This window comes from Galeopterus variegatus, unplaced genomic scaffold (genome assembly GCF_000696425.1).
Source record: "Galeopterus variegatus unplaced genomic scaffold, G_variegatus-3.0.2 Scaffold2773, whole genome shotgun sequence".
NCBI lineage: Eukaryota > Metazoa > Chordata > Mammalia > Dermoptera > Cynocephalidae > Galeopterus > Galeopterus variegatus.
The window spans coordinates 62561-88876 of record NW_007728884.1 but is presented as its reverse complement, the minus strand read 5'-3'; the positions used below and the strand labels follow the sequence as shown (position 1 = coordinate 88876).

Sequence of the window (26316 nt, the reverse complement as noted above, 5' to 3'; positions counted from 1 at the left end):
AAAAGAGAGGATAGTTTCTGCTTTCTTCCCTCATGTATTGCCTTGGAAGAATCTCAGACCTTGCATGCCTGGTAGAATTTCTTTATTGAATCAGTATTTCAGCTGAAGCTGCCTACAGTTGATGCCTATCAGACTTTGGCTGTAACATGAACCCAATGGAGAAAAAAAAAAAAAGCCATGGTGAATACATTGTGTTTTGCCAGAACCTGACTGTGACAGTAAAGTGGAGAAAGTACAAATGCTGGTAAAGACAGAATGGATGACAGGAACAAGGAAGAAAAAATTGCTTTGCCTTGTATAAGAATATTTTATGGAATGAATATTCAGTTCCTTGTTATTTACAGTATATTTAACATTTTATTTTTACAGGGGATTATTTTTCTTTTCATAATTAGAATCATAATTTTCCCCACTGTGTGCTGAGAAGAGAATTTACATGTAATCTCCTTGAGTATAAAGAACTGTGTCATATTCATCTTTACAGCTCTAAAAATCTTGCCACAGGAACCAGCTATATTAGGCTTGTTCAAGTCAACCGAATTCCTGAATACTATCAAATTCACATGAGAAAGATAGGGATTTTTAAAAAATATTTTTCAAGTTCTCAACCTTCTCACCAGTACTCTTCGCCAGTTTTTAGCAATCCACATAATCAGAAATATCAGCCTAAGAGATCTACGATATGTTGCAATGCGAACCTTTCTTGCTCTGTCTGAAATGTATACACAATAAATGTCGTAATTATGGACATCTTGAGTAATATTATATAAACATAATCGGCACAGAAAATTTTTGATTAAATAAAAACAATATGTCAACTGGTCTTCAACACCAGAGTTATCATAACAACAATATAAAAATCAGGCTTGCTTTATACAAATAAAAGACAAGTTTAATAATTAATATAAAAAGCAAGCTTTCTTTATACAAATAACAAGCTTTCTTTATACAAATAAGTTTAATTTGACTTATTGCTGTACATACCTAACATTAATCTATTAAAGAATTCTATTAAAACTATGTAATTATATAAGTTGTATAAATAGGCCTAGTGCTCCATTTTACCTGATGAAATACAAATACACTCATTGTATCTATGCTGTGTATCTTAGATACATTTTATTCCTGTAAACACTATCATACAACTTCCCATACATGTTATTAAAACTTAACTGTGGACTCTGCCACATGTACAGCAAGATAATACGTTTATCATTATTTTAATAGTTAAAATATGGCTTTTATTTTATCAGACTTATTTTTTTTATTTTTAGGAATCTAGCAAAAATCTAAGAAATCCAGAAATATTTTTAGAAGAGAGTAATGAAAAATATTCATAGCCTTGTATGACTGAAAGACTTTGAGAGAAAAGCAGGGGTTAAAAGTGATCCTTTAACCACCCACACAGCCTGGATTTTGAGAGGAGGCTCCTTAATACTTTTTTTTCTTGTGGTTTTTGTTGCTTAAGGAAGTCTGTGGGTAGATAAAAGGTTATTATCCCTCCTACACACACCCGTTTTCTTATTTACAACATTGAATCTCCATATATCTAAGTACTTGGAACACAAATCTGTCTTTTTCAATCACTTCCTCAAATTCTTTGGAATTTGATCCACATATTACCTTCCCACAGCACATTTCACACTTAATTATAATTTATCCGGAATTATTTTTTCAAGTATGAGTTTATCCAAAAAGATTATTTGATGTAGATATATTCCCAACCAAACATTTTTGTTTGACAACAGAATTCCATAAACAGCAGGTCTTATGTCCAAAACTAATAATGAAAAATTATTTTTATATTAACGAGTTTTCTTAAACACTAAAAGAACAAGATACAGTCACTGAAATGGGAAAATTCAGCCTTTAAGATTTGTATGCAGTTTGTTTCTTATTAATCTACAAAATACCTTGATGAATTAATGCACATTTGAGGATGATATTAGAGACACAGCTAACATGTTTTACCTAAGTAAAGTTAACCATTTGAATACTTTCATTTGAATAAACGGCTCAATAAATTAACAATTTTAAAACTCCCTATGTATGTATACTAACAAGTTAACATAAATTTTATCAAACCTTTATGTCCCCTTCATATTGTACTAAAAATGTTCCCTCAAATGCAGTAAATGACAGATAATGCCCTTGTGCAAATGGGTTAAGCATAAGTTATTTTTAAAATAATCAGGTCTAATCTTCATTGCCAATGAAATTTTCATTCCTTTAAAAAACATAGGACAATCTACAGTACTATAAATTAATGTATATTTTTAAATGATTTTAGATTTGTAGGTTTAATAATATCATTTATGAAAGTCACACATGATAAATGTTTTGCAGGTAAATTTGTCCATTCACTATTCAGATCAATGAACTCCACGTGGGAATTATATTAACTTTTGTTGAAATAAGAAAGTAGAAAAATAACCATTAACCATCCAAAGTGCTTGCAAAGATGACCCAATTATTAATTTAATACACATTACTGAGAATATATTCTATAGAGACCATTTAGAAAAATCCTGCTAGCTACAATTGTTGGGTTAGTCAAACGAATACAGGTTATTCAATCATTTCTGGTTAATTCAATTGAAACTGATTCTGGCCCCTCCATTTCCTTGATAATACACATGCTATCAAAATACAGAGGCAAGTCTATTCTCTGTATAGCAGAGGTAGCAAGTAAAATATATTTTATGTACAACCCAATGGATATGTGAATTGAACATGTGCATGTCACTCTAAACTAGGTGTTTAGGTTCTAGGTGTTAAGGCTTTTTGGCATCTTGTAGTAGAGTAAAAAACATAAAGAAAATTAAAACTATTAGTATTTCAGAGCAAAGTAATATGTAGACTAGAAAGAAAAACAATTCAGTCAAAATAAACTGTTCAGTCTCTAATTTAAAAAAAAAATCTTTATGCAGTTAGGAGTAAATACTCATTACCACAATTTTCTGAATGACAATTATTTAAAAGAGTATATCTCAGAATTAAATGGGTTATATATTCTTTTTTTTTCTAAAGCAAGTATCTCTTAAGAAATTTCCTCACCCCCACTTCGGGTTACTATAAAGCACCTATTATTGGTAGAAAGAGTATTAAAAAAAAGAAAGAAAGAAAGAAAGAAAATAAAATAGGGAAAGAAAAGTGGCTTTTAACTGATGTACCTTTCATACGATAAGAAATAAGTTACAAATGTCATACTCTTGAGATTAAAATTATGTCGTAAAAAAATAAGCCTTGCTCATATTATAGGATAACATAATGACCAAAAATTTCAATATAAAATGCAACAAGAAAGGGTGAGTTTTACTTCCCTTTCCCTTGCATGTGTTAATAACAATGGATGAAAACTGGAAACTGGTAACTGAAACAGAAATTGCATCTCATTATTTAAAGGAAATGAAATTATGTACGATGTAATAAGAGGCACAGGTAGAAAAAAAGTATATGGTGACACTTCAACAGAAAGAGAATTGAAAATATTCTGTGTTCTGTAGACTGGTTTGTTTTATTTTGACTTTTAAGCATGCTAGAAAATTAACAAAATTTGTTGGATGAACAGTGGAACAGTTTAATCTCAACACAATATCTGCCGAACTAGGTGCTTTTCACATAAAATGATGTTTACATCTGGAAAATATACAGAATTTTGCATAGAAACTACCTCCTTACAAAAGCAATGTTTTAAAAATTGATTTGTTAATATTTCACTGGTGAAACATCTACTCAAGGAACTGCCTTTTTATTCCTTTCTTTCTTTCTTTTTTTGTCTTTAAGATTTCATTTATTCTTCTAAGCTGTTTTTTTCTTAAACCTCTAGGGAAGCTTCCTTGGTAATACTATGTTAATCAGCTAGGGGAAAAAAAAATTCTTGAAAGTAGAGAAAGACTATCCAAACATCAAATGACTGTCCAACATCATGTTATGCTGAAATACATTCTATACTTGAATCTTGACTCTTGTTTGGTTTTAAACATTATGAAAAAAAAACCTGTGTTCCAATATGCTGCCCTAATTGTGTTCCCTGGGTATTGCTTATTGAACTAGTTAAGCCTTTCATTACATAAGGCAACTTGATAAATCTTCCAAGTGTTTCCCAAACTAGATAAAGTGTGCATTAAAGTTCTACCTTTCCTGATCCCAAGGGCTTTTTTACTTATCTTTCATCAGATTCTGCATTTAGAAACTAAAATGAACTTGGATCCCTAGTAGTCAAGTGGTTAGAAAAAATAAAAAATAAAATAAAATTAGCTTGAAATCATACATGTAATTATTTTATACAACTTAAGCAAGGCCTTAAGAGAATGGTTATATTTTTATTATCTTTTTATTAATCTTGAAATTATATCTAGGTTTTTTATTTTTTCCTTTTTGTCTTTTTTCGTGTCCGGCAACGGACCGCAACCCTCAGTGTCGCGCCCGTACCGGACCGGGACCGGCAACGGGATCGCAACCCTCGGTGCTGCGCCCGCACCTCGCTCAGCCAGTGAGCGGGAACCAGTTTGTATGTGGGATCCAAATCCTCGGCAGGAGCGCTGCCGTCCTCCCAAGCGGCGCACTGTAGCAGTGCGCCACTGGGCCGGCCCCTATATCTAGGTTTTTGTTTTGTTTTTTTTTGTTTCCTGCTTTGTGTATAAAAGTGGAATTTTGTTTGGATTTCATTTGGAAAAGCATTTGGGAAATTTACAAGGAAGGTTCAATCTATAAATAAAATCTTTGGCAGGAAGTACATCAAATTAAATAAAGTTTCTGGCTCTTTCATATCTTACATACTTCCGTAAACAAAACTAAATGATAAAAACATCTATCTTATTTTAGTAAAAATAACTACAGATTAATTTACTGCAGGAAGCAAATGATATCTTCTTTTCATTGGCTTAAATTTTGTTTATCTTTTTTACTTTATTTTATGAAGTAAAGCTCCTTCAGTTTCAAATTATAAATCTGATAATTAAAACCTTGTCAACATGATAGTGATATATGTGTTAATATTAGTACCTAGTAATTGAGGGCACTATTATGTATTCTAAAATACCCAATATTTAAATAATTTCCTCACAAATTCTTTCTGTCCTGCCAAATTTACATGGAAGCTTCTCTTAGGAAGTTTTGACATTATGCATATCTATTTCAAAGATAACTCACACACAAACAAATAAATGAACAAAGGAGATATACAAAACTATTTGCATGGTTCATATTTACTTAATAAGAACAATAATATTTTTTATGTTTCCACCTTTTTCTAAAATGCAAAATGTGAATTTGTCTTACATATCTGTAATGGAAAATATATAAGTAAAGATACACAATAATATCCACCTGTATCTTCAAATACATAAAAAGACAGCTCCTACCTCCATCTCCAGATCCTGATCCTGCATCTGGAGAGTAAAAAGAAAACAATTTATATTTGCTTAAAACATATTAAAAAGTATTTATGTATTTTTAAAGTTCAAGTTTACTTTCATAATTTAAGACTGTAGTTCCATTGAGAAAATTACTAATGTTTAAACCAATTATGCATATTAACACAAATTTAATTTAATTTCCATTTACATAACTTATAAAATACATTCTATAACATTTTTATTTTTGAACTTTATGAAAAAAAGAATTATTCAGCTTTGGAAACATTCCTAAACTTGACTATGAAAAATCTCTTATATTTTATTTTAATCAGGATGAATTTGGTGCCCTGAACAACAAAAAAAATATTGAAAGTGAAATGCTTATTTTATTATACATCAAACGGTTTTAACTTATGGCTAAGGCTTATATTCCTGGTTATTGCACATGAAACAAGAGAAAAAGTTTAAAATGAAAATCTTTTTATTTAATTGCCATTGCATTTTACAAATATCACAGCTGTAGATGATTCTATCTGTGACTAAATCATCTTTTGTTTCTGAAATCAGTAGAACAGTAAGCTTAACTTTTGCCTTTGTGCTTAAAATTGGATTTATGCTTTCAGTGATGCTGGCAAAAAAAATAATACCACCTTCTGATATCTCTCTCTCTCCTTCTTCACATAATTACAACTGGTCAAAGTTGTCTATTTCTGAGAACTCAGTTGCAGAAATACCTAATTCTCTAGATGGAGTTAAGACCATTAAGTTTCGCTCTGCTTCTACATGTTGAGTGTTGACATCACCTTCCCTCTGCCTCCCCACTTCTTTCCATTCTAAAAATAGTTGATAATGTATGTTTAATGTTAATTCTGGCAAATAAGACTAATATTGATATTCTCTGATGTGCCCTCATCCCACATTGAAACCTTAACCAGGGTTTGAAAGCTATATCAAATGCCACTTCTATGAATGTGTTTTGATGTTTTAATCCAATTAAAATAAAACATTACTTCTACTTGTATGCCTCCATGTCACTTATTGAAAGATATTACGTAGAAAGAGGCATAATGTATGAAAATCCATAGAAGGCTGACACATATGGAAGAACGGAAGCCTCCCTAACTGTCCCCCTTGCTGTCATGTCACAGCATTAGCACTGCCATGAAGGAACAGTAGATCAAATTATCAGTCTTGGTGGAGACACACATAAACTAAATTCAGAGTCTAACACTGTATTACATCAGAATGTCAAGTCATTAGTTAACTACCAATGTGATCGGACATATCTTTGGGCCAATATATCCTTTCCTTAAAGGCAAGCAAATTTGTAAAATAATTTGTAATAAAAAGCCCTTCTTAGTAAATGTAGAATCAAACAAAGATTTTAATCATATGATTTGACAGTTTAATGATAACAGATCAAGGAAGGCTGATATATTCATCTCCATAATAGGAGAATATTCCTGCCAACCAAACTGATAATCATGTCACCATGCCATCTCTTTTGGACAGGACAGGGCTTGAATAGTCAACGTTTGTCAAGTTTCCTTTCTATATATTTTCACAAATAAAACTTTAATTGACTTTATTTGAATTAAATTGAAGGCTAAATACAGTATTACATGTAATCATCAGGAACTAAATAACAGGTTGCACCATTATAGTGATAATACATTCTACCTGTATTTTAGTTGAATGTATGTATTTTCTTTTTAATTTCCTACTAGGACTACAACTTTTTTAAGTCAAGGACAATGTGTTCTTCATCATTCTATACTTACATGCCTAAAAATGGAAATGCATGAAAGTGTCCAAGCCATTATTTTTTGGATGACATAAGGAATGTTATTCAACCTAAGCTCATTCTTCCTCAATTAAATGGGTACAGTAATGCCTATCTCATTGAGGCTTACTGCATAATAGCGTATTTTAAATATTTAAGCACTGTCTGGAACATAATAATGAGATTGTTGAGTAAACACCTTGCCTGTTCATCTACAGGTTCTCCAATAAATACACGTCTGGGGAAAATCAGAAAAAAAGGTGGTAGTATTTTGGCTTGTATATCCCATGTACGTTTCTAAAAATTCAAGGGCCATGGTCCTTAAGACAGTCAGTGTTTGATTTGGCCCAAATTAAATAGCTAGGGAAGAAAGCAGGAATAGATTGGAAAAAATGATCATTTAAGCCTGTGGCATCATTGTGGAATAGTGAGAGGAAGTTTTAATGTTTTCTCCATTAAGAGATGAATCGTCTTGGCAAACTAGGGATAAACAGCCTACTAAAGTGAAACAGAAACACCTAAGAAAAAAAGTCATGCTGTTGGACCTGAATATGGGCTTCTAATCAACCAATGCATTTCTTACAAGGCAAAAAACCTTAAATTGACAGTGAGACCATTGAGCAGACTGTGCAATAGAAAACCATTTTCCAGACTAAAAAAAGATTTATAAGTTCAATGAAATATAATAAACATAAAGTGATATCTTTTACTGCCTTTTATTCCTAGAGATCACAATTTGCAACCCACTCAGTGTCAAGCAATATTCTAAAAAAATGAAAAATCTACAAAGAAAAGAATGAGAATTCCTTTTAGATCAAAAGTCATTCCCTAATTTATTTACAGTCAGACCTGGTTAATCAAAATTACTTTGGTCTCTCCACCATCATTATTCAGATCAAAAACCTTTTAGATTTACAAGTCAATGGAAGATGTATTCTGCAAGACTGGCTTACTAATTAAATCCTGTAGGATTCTGAGTATGTGAATAAGCTAAGGATGGATTACTCAATTGTGATTAAATTTTCTACTTGGCTAAGTACTTATTTTCATAGTATAACCAGCACATCAGGGAAAGGAATGGAAATATTTGAATGAATCAGGAGAAGGTGACAGCATGTGCTGACAAGAACTTGAAGGCTGGTAGGTAAGAAAGATTTTGCTACTAACATCGTTAGCCATAACCATAACTTCTGGTCTGTTTGTTATGACTATTGCTTGCTGATCCCCATTTGGTTATTGTCAGAGAAGGAGAGTTATCCTCCATGATCTTGAATAAGCAAATCCTTTCTACAATAACCTGTGGTATTTGGCTACAATCTTCCTGGTTTCTGGGAGTCAAAGGTTCCATTTTTTTCTATTTCATTCGTCCTAAAGTATCACTTTTCATTTTTTTTTTCTTAGGTATGGCTGATTGATTTTTCAGAATTCGTTTGATTGTTGTCTTTCTATTTCCCCTATCCTTACTATGAAAATAGCATTCTAGTCTTCCTCCTTCCCTACTGGAAAAGCCTGCCCAATGACTCTCACATGTTGCTGTCATTTTATTCATTACTACTCAGTCACAGACCAAGCAGCAATGATGTGTTTACTTTAGCAAATAAAAAGTTAGTAGACCCCCAGTTCAGCTTGCTTCCCAACCACCCTTCCAGGAAGAACATTCACATCTTGAGACAAAGAATCATTTAAGAGAAAAGGCTACTTAAAAACCAAAACCAAAACAAAAAAGCCTACATCACTGTTCATGAGAAATAATACCATTTTCTTCTGCTAATTCTTAGAAACTATGGTAGTCACCAGCACAACTTAGAATACTATCAATTACTAACAATCAATAGGTTTAAGATAATCTTTTTAAAGATTTACCACCCTGCCTCAGCCATCAAACACATAACATAATACTCTGGAATAGAAATACTTGTCACGTAAGAGGGACTACTGAGTAAAATAGACTTTTCCTGACACTATTCTCTATTTTCCTTTTTGGAGGAGTTTATACTTTATATTATTTTTTTCCCTAAATATGCTTATATCATCCAAATTTTCAGAAATTATGACTTTCCAGACAGATGCCTATTTACCATTAAGGGCAACTATTATGGAACAGTAACGTTTCTTTAATATATGCGATTTTGGTATCTCAGCCTAATCTGAAAACTGAGTTCCATTCTAAGCATTGCTTTATCAAGCATGGCTTTAGGCCTCTTGTTTTTTTCTGCTGTAATGCTGTTGAGCTCTAACAATCATTGTACACAAAAGGAAAATCTAAAAAGCTAAAGAGCATACGAAATCACTCTTCCTCCTCACGTTCTTTACAGAATCCGTGGTACAATATGACTAAAAAGCTTTGTAGAATCTCAGGTTAATTGTGTCAGAAAAGATAGGTGTCATTAGAAGTTTTATCCATCACTGACACATTTTTCAATATAGTCTGGTAATTGTAAGAAGAACATTTTGTAGAGCTGTTAAGGTTAGGTCTTAACCTTAGAACCTAAACCTGGAAAGCTGCTCTCCAGCAGATAATGTTACTGTTCAAAACAAACAAATTTTATCCATGCATAAATAGTTTTCTATACATTTGCACCTGGGGAGTCAAACTAGATTTATAACTATATTTGATTTTTATTCAACTGTCTGCAGTTCATTAAATAACATATGCATTTAAATATATCAATGACCTTATGGTGGATTTCCTCTTTCTTCCAACAGTGATTAGAAATATAAAAAAGATGAAGAATAAGAATAACGCATGCTTTGTATAAAAGACTAAGAAGGTTGTCTAGTCAATATATAGTCTGAATTATTTATTTGGAGATAACAAGAAATGCAAGACATGTTTTCCTTTTTTGGATTCGAAATCCATCCAGAAGGTTTCAGGAAGGATTTACATACATACCTGTGGCACATGATCCTTCTGATACCACGAGTATCTCGCTTTGCTGTTTGCAGGCAGCCTGCCGCAGATAACACTCATTCTGGTAGCTCTCACCATTGGAGCCACACACAGGCACATAGTCACTGTTGCACTAGGGAACACAAAGACAGATGTAAGCCTGTGGTTAGTACTGGAGTATGCATCCCTCTGACATCCTGAACAGAAATAATCATTTACAAAAGAGACCGGGTGTCTTCCTTTTCAGTGATCTCCATTGTATCCCATAAATCTTTGACCTTGTAAGAGCATCATTCAAAGATACACAAAGGCAATGTCAAGTCAGACAACCAGTTATTTGATTTAGACAGGGGCCAAAAAAAAAAAAAAAAAAAAAAAGCACCTGAATTGATCAGGCAAATCCAAAAAAGTAATTGGACAAGTAGCATGAACGAGTTATGGGAACAAACATATCAATACTATTTAACATTGTTTTTATGATATATGGCCCATCTGACTTGGTGGAAAAAAATAAAACACATTACAATGTTCAAGCTATTAAAAGTAGGTAATGTGTATTTGTGTTTGGAGCAGAAGTATATAGCTAAAATGCCAAAGAATCCAATTACTCCTCGATTGTTTTTTTTCTATTGAGTTTTAACCTTTACACATTTTCAAACATTCCGATAAAATACTGGTTTACTAATTAAGTTTTTATATATGTTTAGACCATTAGATATTGATGGACATAGTCAAGAGTGAAAGAAGACTATGGAATACAAAGAAAAAAATTCAACAACTTATTAACTATATGCAAACTTTTCTGACTATTCCAATGTATGACTACTAATATATATTTCATACAGAGAAAAGTTCATTTTTAAAACCACCTCATTACAAAAAAGTACACATTTTACAATGAAAATTAGACAACCTACAGGTTATAGTCATCATACTATAATCACACTCTAAGGCATTAGAGATACTTGGCTGTGTCCTATACCTGCTAATTATGCCAGGGATGCGATTATCTCATGATTAGCACTACTGATGCACTTCATTGTTTAATTACAACAAATGTAATAATCAAGATGATTATTTACTAATGCTCACCTATGCAGAAACTGAGTAAGGAATATCATACATACAGATACATGTGAAAACACTTTTCTATTTTCCACATTTAATTGAAATATGTGGATTTTTTATGTGCTGCAAGTTTATAACACATACAAAATAAACCGATGATCTAGTGGGACAGCTAGTAAAGTTTTAACGTATATGATAATAAACCTTAAACTCTATCATAAGTAAATGTCAACTCAATGATTTATGCAAAATACAAAAAATAAACTCTCAATAATAATGATTAATAAACACTTGAGATTATTTTTTACTTTTTTTTTTTTACAATATCTGTACTTCCAAAATTCTCAATCAACTATTTAACTCTTACTCGTTGCCTTTGTATAATAATAGCTTAATCATCCTAACAAATTTATAAATCACATAAGTCAAAGTTCTCTAAAACAAAAGTCTGATTTTATGAGTCTTTTTAATCTATTATTGAAAAACTTACATAAGATTATGCTAATTGTTATTTACTTTTTTCCAAACAGTAAATCCAAATTGTATGACACTTATATTATGCTGACTATAATTGCTTACAGGATGATTTAGCACATATTTTAGAAATCTTCCTTATCTTTCTTTCTACAATTTATAATCTAGATATTTTGGAAGTCCTCTATATAATAATTTCTTTCCACAGTTATACTATTTGCTTCTAGACTCAGTCTATTTATGTGATTATATTTTAAAAACTGATTTGATTAGAACTTTTTGCTAATCTTTAACTCAATAGGCAATTCACTTCTGATAGTGTGGTACTTGTGCAAAGGCTGTCTTCCGCAAGCTTTCCAAATATACTTTTTAAACTTATAGCTGAAAACTGCCCTATTATAGGACTGAGAAAATCTGCTACTACTCAAGAAAGAAGATAATAGCAAAATGTCAGCGAAGAGTTGGATTTTCCAATGAGTAGCACTAAGGAGACAACAAATAAATGGGCTGGTGCTCATATCAAAACCCTAACCAGAAAGGCAAGTGGATGGATAGGTGCTTGACAAATGTGCCATAGTTAGAAGCTGGGACAGGAGAATGTAGGTAAAATTTATGAGGACCCTCTAACACTATGATGGTATCTGAACACATAGAGAAGAGATCAGAAAGAAGGAAACAGCTGGTGACATTATGGTCAATAGACTTGTAGACCCTTTCAGTAGGCTGAAAAGAGTCATAATTAGTGTGGAAGGCTGGACTTCTCGTGCTCAGGTCCTAGCATTCTTGCCCCGGTCACCTTTTAATCTGCATCTCCAACCCCGTTTACAATACTTTGTAGATTATTTGGGTTCACATTTCCTTCTCTCCAATCCCTAAAATTTCTCTATTTATCCTTCTCATCTATTTCTGCAGATTACTCAAATGTAGAGTTAGTGGACTGTGAGTGGGGAGTGGGAAGTATTTATTATCTCTGTCAAGTGCTAGTACACAATGCTGATATGCATCTTAAAATATGGAATAAACTGATAAAGTGCTCATATGCTGCTTCTGAGGGATGCAGTAAGCCAAATGTGAACAGTGCTAAAAACAGAGCTGCCAAGTTCCATGCACAAGCCAAAAGGGAGATTTCCATAGAGCTGAAAAGAGCTTAACTGTAGATTATCGGAATGATGTTTTTGGCCCTTAGTCCCATGACTTGCACTCATTAATAAGAATAATACAAGGAGGAAGCATCCTCTAAATCATGAAAGCTCAAGAGCAGGAGTCTAGTCCTAGGTTCTCCTGTTTCTCTCACTGCCTTGGTGTAGGAGCTCGTGTATATTACTTAGCAATTTAATATTTAATGAGTTTATAGCTTAGTTTCCCCATTTGAAATGGTTACCCGGGACATTTGGAGAATTAAGAGTCATATTTTTAAAATTATGGAATACTTTGAAATACGCACTTGTAAAAAGAAATATAAATTATTTGCCTTTCATGACATGTATTTTAACTAGCAGAGTCACCATCTAACATAAACACCAAAACGTGGCATTTCTAGAATCAGAAAACAGGATAACCCTAAGCATGAAAATAGGCAAACTACTGCATTAAAATATGCCAAATTATTGGAAATAGCTTTTAGTGATAATCATCATACTGCTCAGTTTCAGATGAAGGGACAGACTCAGATGTTAAATGACTTGATAAGGGCCACATAGTTGGCTGGTAAAAGAAAAAACAAGACTCAAGCCCAGATGGTTAGATCCATAAATGTATGTGTTGTAAAAACTTTCACTCAGGGCAAAAAGTGATTCTGTTTTTTCTAAGATGTTTTAGAAATCTTAAGTTTATTTTCCAAATATGTGTTTTTCAATAGAACGATTTTATTCCAAAGTTTCCACATTGCTTAAGAATAAATCAGTTATACATCATATTAGTAGATTTAATAACTTTACACCCTTAAAATATATGGAATTCATTTTTGCTACAAATGAATAAAAATTATGTAAGAAGATTTTTTATATGATTTATTGCTTGTTTGGCTAATAGGGATTTTTTTAGCTGAGATTTCAGCATCTAGAAGCTATGCATGACTTATGTTTTATATATTGCCGGCACCTTTCAGAGAGTCTGGCATGTAGAAGGTGCTCAACAGATGTTTAGTGAATTCTGTTATATTCCCAGTTGTCAAGGCTTAGGAGGAATGGCTTGGGATATGGCATATTTCTCTTCCAAAAAATAAAAAGATAAAAAACCTGCATATGTTCCAATCCTTTGGCCATTCCATATGTAACTTTTACTTCTCTTTGACTATATTTTCTTAAATGTAAAAATTTTATGATTTTAAGAGTGAGCAGACCTGTGGCTGTGGTGGAGGTGACTCTGTGTGACTTCCCAGGCTAGGTCATTAAAGGATACAGCTCTTTCTCTCTCTCTGGATGCTTGCCTTTGAAACCCAACCACTGTGCTATGAGGAAGCCCAAACTAGCCCATACAAAGAAATCGACATGGAGAAGAACCAATGTCCCCAGCTGACAGTCAACCATATGAGTGAGAGGCCTGAGATGAGTATAGCATCAAGCCTTTGAATTCCCTTCCCCTCCCCTCAGCTAATGCCAAAGAGAGCAGAGATGAGCTGTCTCCATTAAGCTCTGTCCAAATTGCAGATTCATGAGCAAAATAAATGTTCATTGTCTTAATCCACTAAGTTCTGAGCAATTTGTTTGCAGCCCTAGTAACCAGAACATTTGCAGATCTAAAGCATGGCTTATTAAATAAAAATATTTAATATATGAATTAGATAATATCTGAAAAATAAGCATTAATCATGTTTTAAAATTATAAAGTGATTATTGATCATTGTATGACCAGCGTTATCTATGAATAAATACATGTGTGTCTTCTTTCCTCCTTCTCCTCCTGTCCCCTTCCTCTTCCTCTCTCCTTCCCTCCCTATGCTCCTTCCTCCCTCCCTCGCTTTCTCCCTTTCTCCTTTCATCTGTCTACCCTTCCATCCATCCATCCTTCTACTGTCTAAATTTTCATCTTCATAGTTGATTGATCAGGGTATCATTTGGTATACAGATGGGAGGGTAGGATGCATAAGATTGCAAGCCATTAATGGAAGTCATATCATCACCTAAGAATTAGTTGTATTGCTTTTGATATTAAGAATTGTTTACAATAAACTGAAAGTTTTGTTGTTGTTACTGATATTTTCATTTGCATGTACAATGTCTTGGAAAAAAATTGGATTTAATGTCAAAAGGATTTAGATTATTACTCTAAGGTCATCACTTAATGATAAGTTATTTTGTGCGCCTAAATTTTCTCATCTATAAAAGTAGGAGAAAATAATTATCTCACCCAATTGTGAGAAATAAATGAGATAATATATTTGAAGAGTCAAAATCAGTTTATTTTAAATTGTCTACGAAAGGTAAAGGTTAATGTATGTTCATTTTAGTGACCCAATAATAATCCAAATTGGAAAACATTACAGGTTACACATATGTACCCATTTTTCTTTGAAATTTATCCCTCAGCCATAAAACTATAGTTTGCATCCTATTTTGAATGAAAGATTCATGTTTGCATCTAAAAATCCAGGAGAAACAGAAGTTTATAATAGTATAAAGAAAACAGATTTTCAGGACGTTTCCCTTTTTATCAGACACTGGTGGAAAACAAACAAAACAAAACAAAACAAAAGAAAAAACTCAAGTTTATCTGAAAGTATTGGGAAAAGACTAAACTAAGATCTTCTTAGATTAAAATATCCTATCTATTATTCTTCATACAACTTATACATTTTCTTTGATCTTTGATTTAATTTAGCCACTCTATATTCTTGGTATGTGCAAAGTCTAAATTTTCCAGTAGGGACATGTTTATTTCCTTCTGCCAGATTGATAACTACTGCAAAGCACAAACTAGTAGCAGTAGTAATCCAGTAGTAAATTTAGAATGCTACAAGCATTAAGAAAAACAAATTTACATTTTAGTTTTTATTCAAATCTGCATTAGTTGCCCACCGCCCCACCCCCTAATCTATTACACTCAACAATTGCTTAAATTACTGACAAATGTATTTGGCTGGCCAATGGATGAAAAACACAAATATCTTTGTTGATAAAGTCTTATCAGAACCCTCTGTGGCACCTGAAAACTGAACACAGTTCTTTTAATAAGAAAAGTATACATTTCCATTTAGTAGCATGCATCCATTTAGAGTTTTAGCAACTCCCTTTTTTTTCTTGGTGAAATCTTAGAACCACGGCTTTCCATGTGAGGAATGTTCTTCCTGGCTCATTTAACACCATTTATCAGTTCACTTCTTCTCTCTACCCTTGGTTAAGAAAATAAGATAAATTTATGGTAATCACAAACTGAAAGGGAAAAATATCCATAAAATCCCGTGGGTCTTTAATTAGTGATTTATCTCACTGTTTTTCCCCTTTAGTTTGGGGAATATATGAATTGGAGAGTTTTTATGCTCCATCTCTTTCATGTAGTTTATTGAAAGAACATATTACTTTGTTCAGTGTGCCTGGAGACCTTAAAAGTTGGTGCAACATGTGCATTAACTATTTTTGAATATGTTTCTAACACTATTGTATGGTATAAAAGTCTGTAGTATAGTCACAGCAATACTTACCCACCAGGAGGTGGTGCACTTTACAAATATCAGTTGTTTTATTTTGTTTCTTAGAAAGAATAAAAGTCTAAGAAGCTTTTAGCTTATCTAAAAGCCACTCGAACTATATTTAAATACAAATTTCCCTCTCTCTTTCACTGGGAGGTTAAAATCAATCTAAAATATTTAAGTTTTACCAACAATTCTAAACACTACATATTAAACCAGAGACTTAGGCCTGATTTTGAGTTTAATGTTTTTATTTATTTATTTATTTTCTTTTGCTTCCAATCTTGGAAAAGTTTTCCTGATCTCACATAGTATTGTTTATCTGCATATTTTCTGGTTTAGTCTTACATTAGATTTCAAGCATTTTAAAAAAGTAATGCTAAAACACTAAAGGGTGAATATAGGATATTAGTACAACATCTATGCTATTCAAAGGTATGCATAATTATAAAAATATTTTGAGAGGAAAAGAACAATTATAATTTACGTGGTAGAAAAAATTTGTTAGACAATGACTATAATAATGACTTTAAGAGTTCTATCTTTAGTAGATACCAATAACCTAGTTTCGATGGTACCAGTGCTTCAAACTCTTTCTCTCTTTTTTAATTAAAAAAAAAATTTAACACAAGGCAAAGTTCATCTTTCTCATGTTCACTAAATGACTTGCGGCTCTTGTGGATTCCTGGGAGATTCAGTTCTAATTGAATGTGGTACCCATTAAAAAGTTGACATATATTAATAAATTCCACGACTTCCAAACTAGCACAGTAGTTCTGAAGCCACATTAATAAAGAGTGAATTTAAAAACTTAACCAGATTGCCAGGATAATGAAACTCAAGACCATTAAAACAAAAAGCAATAAAATCAAAAGATGACAGGATAGCCCAATAAAAACAAAGTACGAAGCCACATTTATTGCCCACTGACTATTTTGACTATTCTTCCCAGTCAGTTGACTTACATAATTCCTAATACAAGGGTCAGAGATACATAATTTTCCTTTGACATCTCAGAAGCACAACCTGAAGCTTTCTACATCCAGTGGCATTTATAACTATGGCATATACATTTATCCAAAAAGCGTATGTCTTCTTGACATCAGTTGGCTCTCTTGCCAGTACTTTTGCTTGGTGCTAGTTTTCTTCTTAGCTTGCATAGCTATAAATTGCCAAGTGATGGGTTGTAAAGAGAGATCCCTGTTTTGTAGTCTCATTAATGAATTAGAAAATGCAAATATAAGACTTCTTACCTTGAACTGACAGACGCAAGTCACAGTGTCTCCAATTCTTAAACATTCCCCATCAAATTTACAGGTGTTGGTGTCACAGAGGAAGAGATCATTTTCTCTGTCATCATAACCTTGAATTTAAAGAGAACACTCCAGTCATTAAAAAAATGTTATAGGTTTTAAACAAAAAAAGCACTATGTTGAAGCTTTTAAAGAATTTGTCCTAAATTTTAACTCTAACATCCACAGCCTTACAGCAAGGTCATTATCCACTGATAATCTCAAAATCTAGTTAAGTGATCAATATTTGTTTCCATTTTTCACAATTCTTTTCTAGCCAATTTTCCTTTAATATACTTTTTTGATAGTGCTATCTTACTTTAGCTTGAGTTAATACTGACAGTGGTGAATAAAGGTTTAACACTTGCATCCTGGCTTCCTTATTTTCTGCTCATTAAGTTGACTATAACTTCAAAACTCCACATTTTGGAAAAGAGCTGGTGATGGTCTCTGAATGCCATTTTACCATTTGTCCATCTTTAATCGTTCTTTTGCTTTAAGGTATGAAACAACCCCTTATTTGGAAATTCTCCAGACAAAGAGGAAACAAAGCCCTAATAATAAAGATAAACAGGCACAGGGTTTTCTGTGATGGTTTGTCTGGATCAAATGAAGATCGATCACCTCTAAGTTAACAGGGATGGGAGGAAGTGCCAAGTTCTTGATAATTTGCCTGGAAAACCAATTCCTTCTTTTTAGTTTCTGCAGACCCCTTTAAGATATCTGGCTAACAATATATTTCTTGATTACCTGTCCTAATTTCACATTTATGTTAGTAATTTCGTAAAACAATGGGATGAAGCAAATCTGTCATGTTGGACTACAAAGGCATCAACAGTTCAAACAACTGATTTTGCAGGATGTTTAATATTCCTTCAATAAAGCACCTAAAAAGTGAACAGGCACCTGCAAAGCGTAACTTATTCTTTCAAAAATAACACACGTTCACGCATGAACCAAGAATAAGCTAAATAAACACGTTCAGTTTTATAAAAATACCCAATTTAGAAACTGCTCAAAGCAGAACAAAATCAATTCCCTGCCCCAAATCTAATAGAGTGGCAAATCTCAACTTGTCTTTTAAAAGGATAAACTAGAACCATGCATAATCCTGTTCCTTTTGGAATTTGCATCAGTAAGTGCTCAGAACTACATGTTCTTTCACCCAGTAAGTTAACAGTTGGTCATCTCCTCCTCTCGAAAGTTACTATGCGTCGGCTCACATACATCCCTGAAAGCCACTTTATTTAGAGCCACATTTAACTATAGCAGAATTATATTTACAGTAGATGAAAAATTTCACACACACTTGCTAAAACTAGATCTGACTTAGGGGAAAATACCCAGGCATGTTAATGGAGCTTAAAATGCCAATGAAATCACACCACACTTCGGCGGATATACTGTCATACTGAAATGCAAAGCCGGCTAGCAGGATGCAGCAACTCCCATCCTCCGGCCCTATTTAATTAGGAGGCTTCAGCAGAGCGAAGCCTGCCGAGCTCTCGCGCTCAAACTCTGAAGGGACCCAAGCGAGCTAGAAGAGCTCCTGAGCCACTCCATGGAAGCTTGTCAAGAAATGGAGGAGTCAGCACCCTCCGAGGTCGGTTCCGTCCTCCCTGCGCCTTGGTCATGCCCACTCCGGCCGGGAGGACCTCTGAAAGGTTCTTTTCTCAACTTCCCTCCATCACCCGGGGGCTTGGGGAAGCAAGAGAGGGGCATCTGTGGGCTGCAAAAACTACGTCTTTTGTAGCCAAGGAGAGAAGGGAGAAGGAAGAGAGAGAGAGAGAGAGAGAGAGAGAGAGAGAGAGAGAGAGAGAGAGAGAGAAAGGGAGAGAGGGAGAGAGAGAGAGAGGAGGAGGAGGATGAGGAGGAATTGATCCTCTTGAAACCTAGCTCCTTTAGAATCTGTGTGACCTAGTCTTGAATGCGAGACCAGACCACCCTCGTGGCACTTTTGCCAGGAATCAGCGATTCCCCTGCAGTCACCCTTTGATTTATTGCTTTCTGCTCATTCCTTCTCATGAAGTTATTCCTCGCTCATCCTAGCCAGACTTTTTTTCTTTAATGATGGGAAAGGAAACGTTCTGTTTTAGTGTTTCCCCTAGGATTGGTGCTCTTTTCAGTGAACCCAGAAATCCATCCCATTTAATATTGCTCAAAATCCTCGCAGCTCCAATTGAAGTGCAAACACGCAAAGGTTCCTATACTTGCACTTTCTGCCCATCCCAGACCCCCCACCCCCCAACCCCTCCAGGCCTGGAACAGTCCCCTTGATTCTCTGGATACAGATGAGGTCTCAGGGGGTTGGGGCGGTAGGAGGCGTGGGGCGGTGGAGACGCGCTAGGGTAGGCTGGTCTGTGCCGGATACACGCGTTCTTCTTCGGGGTTAAGGGGTAGGGGGCTGGGGTTATTAACTTACCAGAGCAGTTCCAGCCGGTGGGCGTTTGGCAGTCACTTAAGGAGGTAGGGAAGGCAGCGAGCTTCACCGGGCGGGCTACAATGAGTAGCATCACCGGCAGCAGCAGCAGCCAGCAAAAGCCCTCGCAAAGTGTCCAGCTGCTGCACTGCCGCGGGGACTCCCACAGCACCATGACTAGTTCGCGCAACTCTGCAGCAGCAAACGGCTTCCGAAGAACACACGATCGTGGGGGCCAGGCAGCGGGCTACTGAGCATCCCGCGGACGGCGGCAGCAGAAGCGACGGCGGTGGCAGTGGCACCCGGTGCGGAAGCAGCAGCCAAAGCCGCGCATGATCTCGAGAGTTTCAGCAACATCCAGTGACCCGGCTCAGCCCCGGGAGGGAGAGGGTCGTCCGCTGAGAAGCTGCGCCGGAGACGCGGGAAGCCGCTGCCATCAGGAGGGAGCTCTGGGAAGCCGGAGGGGCAGGAGGAGACCGGAGTCCGGGGGGCACAAGAGAGGAGCCCGCCGAGGCAGGCGGAGGGACAGTCACAGCGCCCCGCAGCCTAGCAGCCGCCGCTCGCGCTCTGCCGCCCGCATCCCTCTGGCGTTTGGGAAGCAGCAGGTCCTCAGCCCGCCCGGGGTCACGTGGGAAGAGGCAGTCGGGCTCTGATTGGTCGAGAGGGATGCAGGTCCCGGGAGGGAGGGGTCGGCGAGAAGGTGCAAGGAGGAGGCGGCGGCCGCGGATGCCACAGATGGGCTGGCTCGCCAGGCGCTGGCGCGAGTGGGTCTAGGAGGGGACGGCTCGGGGAGAAGCCCGGACTTCAGCGTGGGCGGCCCCCACACTCCTCCATACCACTCCCCTCACTCTCCGCTCCAGGACGCCCCCTACCGGGCCCGGGGTCCGGATTAGCGCCCTTCTCGCGTGCGTGACCCCGGGCTGCGAGCGCCCGCCACGGCTGGGAGGTGTCTCTCCGAGCCGGAGATGGTGGGGGCGGAGGTGGCGGAGAGCTGCAGCAGCAGGGCGGGGAGGGGCGCGCGGGCAGGGAAGACAGGGCGTCCCGCTGGCGCCCGGGCCGTGGGGGAATGCGGGCTGGGACCGTGGCGGCGGGCAGCCGAGGGACGCTTCTCTAGGGAGGAGCGGGGAGAAGGAGAGGGTGAGAGGCGGTGGTGTGAGAACGGCTCTGGCCGGCCGGGAAGCAGCCGCATTTCCCCCAGGAGCCTGCAATCCCCGGGCTGCTCGCCAGCCGGCTCGGCCAGCCTCGCACGCTGTCTCCGCTTCCTTCTCTTTCTCCATGCTCCCCTCGCTAGTCCCCCGCAGCCTCCTCCTCGCACGCTCATCTCCGGCCCGTAGCCTATTCCTGTGACCGCCAGGGAGGTGCGGTCAGATATGTTTCGAAGGTCAGATTTGGTGGGGACAAGTGGTCTGAGAGGAAAGGAGAGGCTCCTCTGCATAAGCTATGGGTGCGGGGCGCCTCCGCCGGGGAGCGGCGTCCGGGAAGAGCGGGCTGACTTTGACGGGCGGCGCGGGTAGTGGTCCTGGGCGCTTCACGCGGGTCTCTGCCGATCGCCAGTCACCTGGGCGAGGCGAGAAGATCTGACGCTGCAGGAGTCGCCGGCTCTGCGCGTTTCTTTTCTTTCTCTCCAGCGGACTCTGGGTGAAAGGCATAGCCCCACCTTCCGCCTGCTGCATTCTTCACGCAGTTGGACACACTATTCAGCCTAATGGCAATTTAGTCACTGGTAACGGGACCGAGAGCTTTGCGGGACGAGGATGGAGAGGAGCATCTTTCTCCGTGATTCGGGTCACTATTACAGTCAGTGTTTTGTATGCTCTACAAGGAAGAGTTTTCTTTTCAGTATGATTGCTCGGTGATTCAGGATTTTTTTTCTCTCCCGCCTTCCTCCCTCTCTCCCTCTCTCCCTCCTCCTTCTCTTTCTCTCCCCCGCCCCCCCTTCGAGAGCTGTCAGATCCTCTCTCTTTTCTCTTTTTAAATTTCCCTTTCCTGCTTCTCTGTCCTTGTCCCCTGAATTTAGAAAAGCATTGTTTGATAACATCTAACAGGTAATTAGGATCCATTCCCAATCACTTAAAAGAGGCACTGATATACTTTGAAAATGGGGACTATCTATCGTTTGCAGACACCACCAGAAAAACAAATTGTGCCCGAGTCATGCTTTAAAGTACTTTAACCTCCAACCTCCTCCCACTTCCTTGCTTTTTAACTTCTCCTGTGAGAGATGTGATCGTGCAGCACCTACGTGCCTCAAAGAAATCTCTCTCTCTCTCTCTGTCTTTTTTTTTTAGCCTGTGTGAAACCCATCCCTTTATCTGACTATCTGACATCTCCACCTCCGTCCGGAGACTAGCCCCCCTCCCCCGCCCACCTCCAAAGATTTCAGAGTCTGCTTCTCACTCTTGGCAATTAAGCAGCAGATCCCAGCATTCTAGTCGGTGGCATCTTGCTCCTCACCGACGAAGACTCCATTAAAACAGATCAATTTGACCAGACGTTGGAGGCATCAGAAAATCGGCATCTAGACAGAGCAGCTAAATTCTTTGAGGAAACAGAATGCCCATTAGATAAAGCTGACAACCGATACTGCAAAAACAACAAATCAGAGATGTCTTTTCGCTGCAGCCTTTTGGTAGAGAAGGCAACGTAAATATAACCTTAATGTGGATCAAGATTTAACAACTCCACACTACAGAGTGAGAACATGTCATTTTCTATAGCAAGGCTGGTGTGGTAACTAATCAGGCTTATGAAAGTAAGTCATGCTTGAAACTAAAGGCAAAGTCTTTAAAAGTGTTTATGCAGTAATTATGATAATGAAACAGGACTTGCTAGGATTTCAGGGCTTGGCTATACAAGTAGAATTTTATAGAACCTCTTAGCAGAGGAAAACTGTTATTGAATTCTCTGCTAAGTAAATTTTTGGCATGCTTTCTAATAATATGTACCCTTCCTAAGACATTTCGCCCAAAGTAACTTAAAACTCCAAAGGAGTTAATTACTGGTTGTGACTGGTTAACAAATGCAGTTGCTTCCTCAGAGGTACTTTAAATTATTAAACAGTTTGAAACAAAGCCTTTCCAATGGGAATGCTGTGATTTTGTTCCACTTACTATGTACTTAGTATTATAGTGCCACCAAGAAGCAAGTTCTGAAACTGGCAAGCACCACCAAGTGGCAGAAGAACATCATTCACTGAACAGAGCATTGCATTATTGAATACGTAAATACAAATATATACATTATTTAGACTCTTTGTTAGGTACCAAGAAAGTAGACAGGCATTAAATTTTATTGCAATGAAGATTGGATTAGTGCTTCAGCCTTTCCCCAACAGGGTCAAATCAGTTTACTTATTAGAATTAATTTCAAACCAGGTCTATGAATTGTACTTTGCATTGTGTATTATATGGTTACTAGTAATATGATCCAATCATACTACGCATTTGCAAAATTCTTATTTTTAAATAGGATGCAATACTTGCTTTCAATATTCCTGAGCTAGAACAGTTTATTTGTGGCATACACATCCTAGAATTGACACAGAGGGGTAGAGTCAAGTTGTCATATTTTTTAAGTAGAAATAGCACAACACTTTTTCTTCCAGAAAACTTTTTAAAAAGGGTTTTTGTTTGTTTTGTTTGTTTGTTTCCACATGGAAAGACATCATTAAGAAGGTGTTACTCAGAGCTTAATGGGGTCGGGGAGTTTTTCTAGACCACTGTTTAAGATAAATGAATAACCTAGGAAAATAAAACACACTGCCAAACAGAACTCTCCTTCCTGATCTCGTACTTTCTGGTTTTTCAATAACAGTAAGATGAGGAAAATAGTCTGCTTCTCAGGTGTCAGGCATTGAGCCATAGAAGAAGGAACATATTTTTACTGAATCTCCACAACATCCCTATGAATCAAAATATCGTCTTCATTTTACAGAGAAGGAATATGGCTGTTAAAGCATCAGGTAACTTGCCCCAGGTAACAAACCCAGTCAGTGGCACAGCTGGGACTCAGTGAAATTCTGTCTGACTTCACAGCACAAGACCTAAGTTATCATTTTCTGTTGGATTGCTGCCATTTAGCCTCTAAAAAGGGAAACTGATCATGTTGGTTCTGTCTGTGAAGCATCTTTGTCCTTTCTATGGAGCATCAGTAAGATCAAACTCATTACATCTCAACCATAAGCAAGGAGATCCAGTGGTTTCCATACCTGGTTGATCATATGAATTACTTGAGAAGCTTTTTTTAAAATAGAAAAATTCCAGGTCCCACTAGCAGGGATTCTGATTCAGATAGTCTTGGGTTGGGCCTGGGACCTATATTTTACTATTCATCCTTTTTGCAATCTAAATACAATGTATACCTATACAACTGTTGAAAGAATACCTGAACTTTTGCTCAGTTTTCACAGGGCTTTTGGCAGAGAGGTTTCTAAGACAGTATAAAAGCTTATATTCAGTGTGGTTGTACATGTCTCTCTATCCTTATGTATAAGTTCACCAAATACATATTAAGCTTCTGATATGTTTGAGTTAGCAAGTTGTGACTGTAAACAGTTTTCTCATTTGCAAAATTGTGGGTAATAATAATACCTACCTCCAAGGGTTATTCTGAAGATTAAGGGAGAAATAATATATGATTTAGTGATAATGGCTTTGGGGGGAAACCCTGTATAAATGAATAAATGAATGACTACATAAGTGTGTATTGTTATATTTATATATATAATCAAAAGTAATTGAGAGTGTACAAATGCAAATTATGTCTGTGATACTGAAGTACAAAGTAAGTTAATTATTGATAGTGAATTACAGTACCATTTTTATATCTAACACCACACCTTAACAGTTTGTTCCTTAATTTCTAGCCTATTTTGGTGATAGGTAGGTAGATGGATACATGCATAGAATGACCCAAATCATTATTCCCTTAATTTTCAGGTATAATATTTATATGAAAAAGTGTACAATATAATAGTTTGTAATAAATATCAGAACATTATTTATAGGTCAAACGCTATTGACAATGTTTCAAAGAAGTCATCATCATTTCTGGTTGATTTTTTTTTAACTGAGAGTCATTAAATTTTGCTATTTTTCTACCCTTTTCTACAATTAGTTAATAATGTATAAATAATGAGCTGTGGTTTAAAGCAATACATTTATAATGTAAAAGTTTCCCAGTGCTTTATTGATTCCTGTGTCCTTATTTATTTTTGATATTTTATGTCTATGTTTGTAATTTCAGCACTGGAAATAGTTTATTTCATTTTAGGGCAGTGGGCCTCAATCATGACTTCACATCATAATCACCTGGGGAATTAAAATATACTGATGCAGAGTAACCACCCTAGGAATTGGAATTGCTGGGGGTAACACAGAGGCATTGGTATATTTTTTTAAAGTGTTACACATTGCGTTGTTTGAGAGCCTCTGTCTTGGGGAAAGTAAGTGAGTGGCTATTTCCTCATTATACAAATACCTATGTTTTTGAAAGTAAAAGAGTGATTTTTTTTTCCACTTAAAATTATTTAAATACACGTCTCACAGGAGATGCTCTCTGGTTAAGATATCTAACCAAAGCAGTAAGAATCAGTTAATGTTTGCCACTAGTTTGCCAATAGTTTAGAAAAAAGGAGAGATTATTATTGAAAGAGAGCTATATTTAACAAGCAAGTCAGCTCAATACAACTTGGTGTCTCTTTATTTACAAATTCAAATATTTTTCAATTGCTGTTATTGTAATGATAGCCTTCTCTTAGGGCTTAGTCTAATAATTTTCTTCAAATTCATTTTGAAACCTACTTTTGGGGGAGTCAGAACCAGGAGCTAGAATCAGTTTGGGATGAAACTGCTTTTCATGTCTGTCTGTGGCTATTCATGGCTTCTATTGAGCTAATTTAGAACTGGCCTATTCCAGGCTTTGTGAAAAAAATAAAGGCAGTTCTTTCCAATTTGTGTTATTAGTACTATCTAGTCTTTTATGTTCTGAGAATTTTACTCATTTATTTCTCACAATAACCCTCAATCATTTCTCTCTGTATTATCTGTGATATTGAATTTTTTTCCCCAAGTTGTCAGTGGCAGAGCAGGTCCCTCGAGCACTAATGTTCTCAACCACTCATTGCTCCTTCTCCCACTTGTTTATTCTCAAAGAAAGGGGGAGGAGGAGAGAGGGAGAGAGAGAGAAGGAAAAGAAGAAAGAAAAAAAAACCAGAGAGGGACTTCTGTCATAAAATAAATTTGGGAACTGCTTCATGTAAACAGCACTCACTTGTAGCTTCACAATGCGCATTTACATATTAAAGGCTCTGAGGAGCCCTGCAGTAAAATCAAACCAAAATACATCAAACAAAACTAAACACCTGTTTAACTTTATTGAACTCAGCTTTTCCAATATGATTTGA

The 26316-nt window shown here is 36.5% G+C and overlaps 1 protein-coding gene across 1 annotated transcript in view; it reads right to left on the bottom strand.

The window, feature by feature from the left end:
* Positions 1-20499, bottom strand: part of TMEFF2 (transmembrane protein with EGF-like and two follistatin-like domains 2) — a 201150-nt gene extending 180651 nt beyond the window's left edge. Inside the window, exons 1-4 of the mRNA XM_008582959.1 lie at positions 19917-20499; positions 17456-17565; positions 10037-10166; positions 5367-5393 (exon numbers count right to left, since the gene is read on the bottom strand). Coding sequence (XP_008581181.1) covers positions 5367-5393; positions 10037-10166; positions 17456-17565; positions 19917-20088 — 439 coding nt within the window. The 5' untranslated portion in view covers positions 20089-20499. The remainder of the gene's footprint in view (positions 1-5366; positions 5394-10036; positions 10167-17455; positions 17566-19916) is intronic.
* Between the last annotated feature and the right edge of the window lie 5817 nt (positions 20500-26316).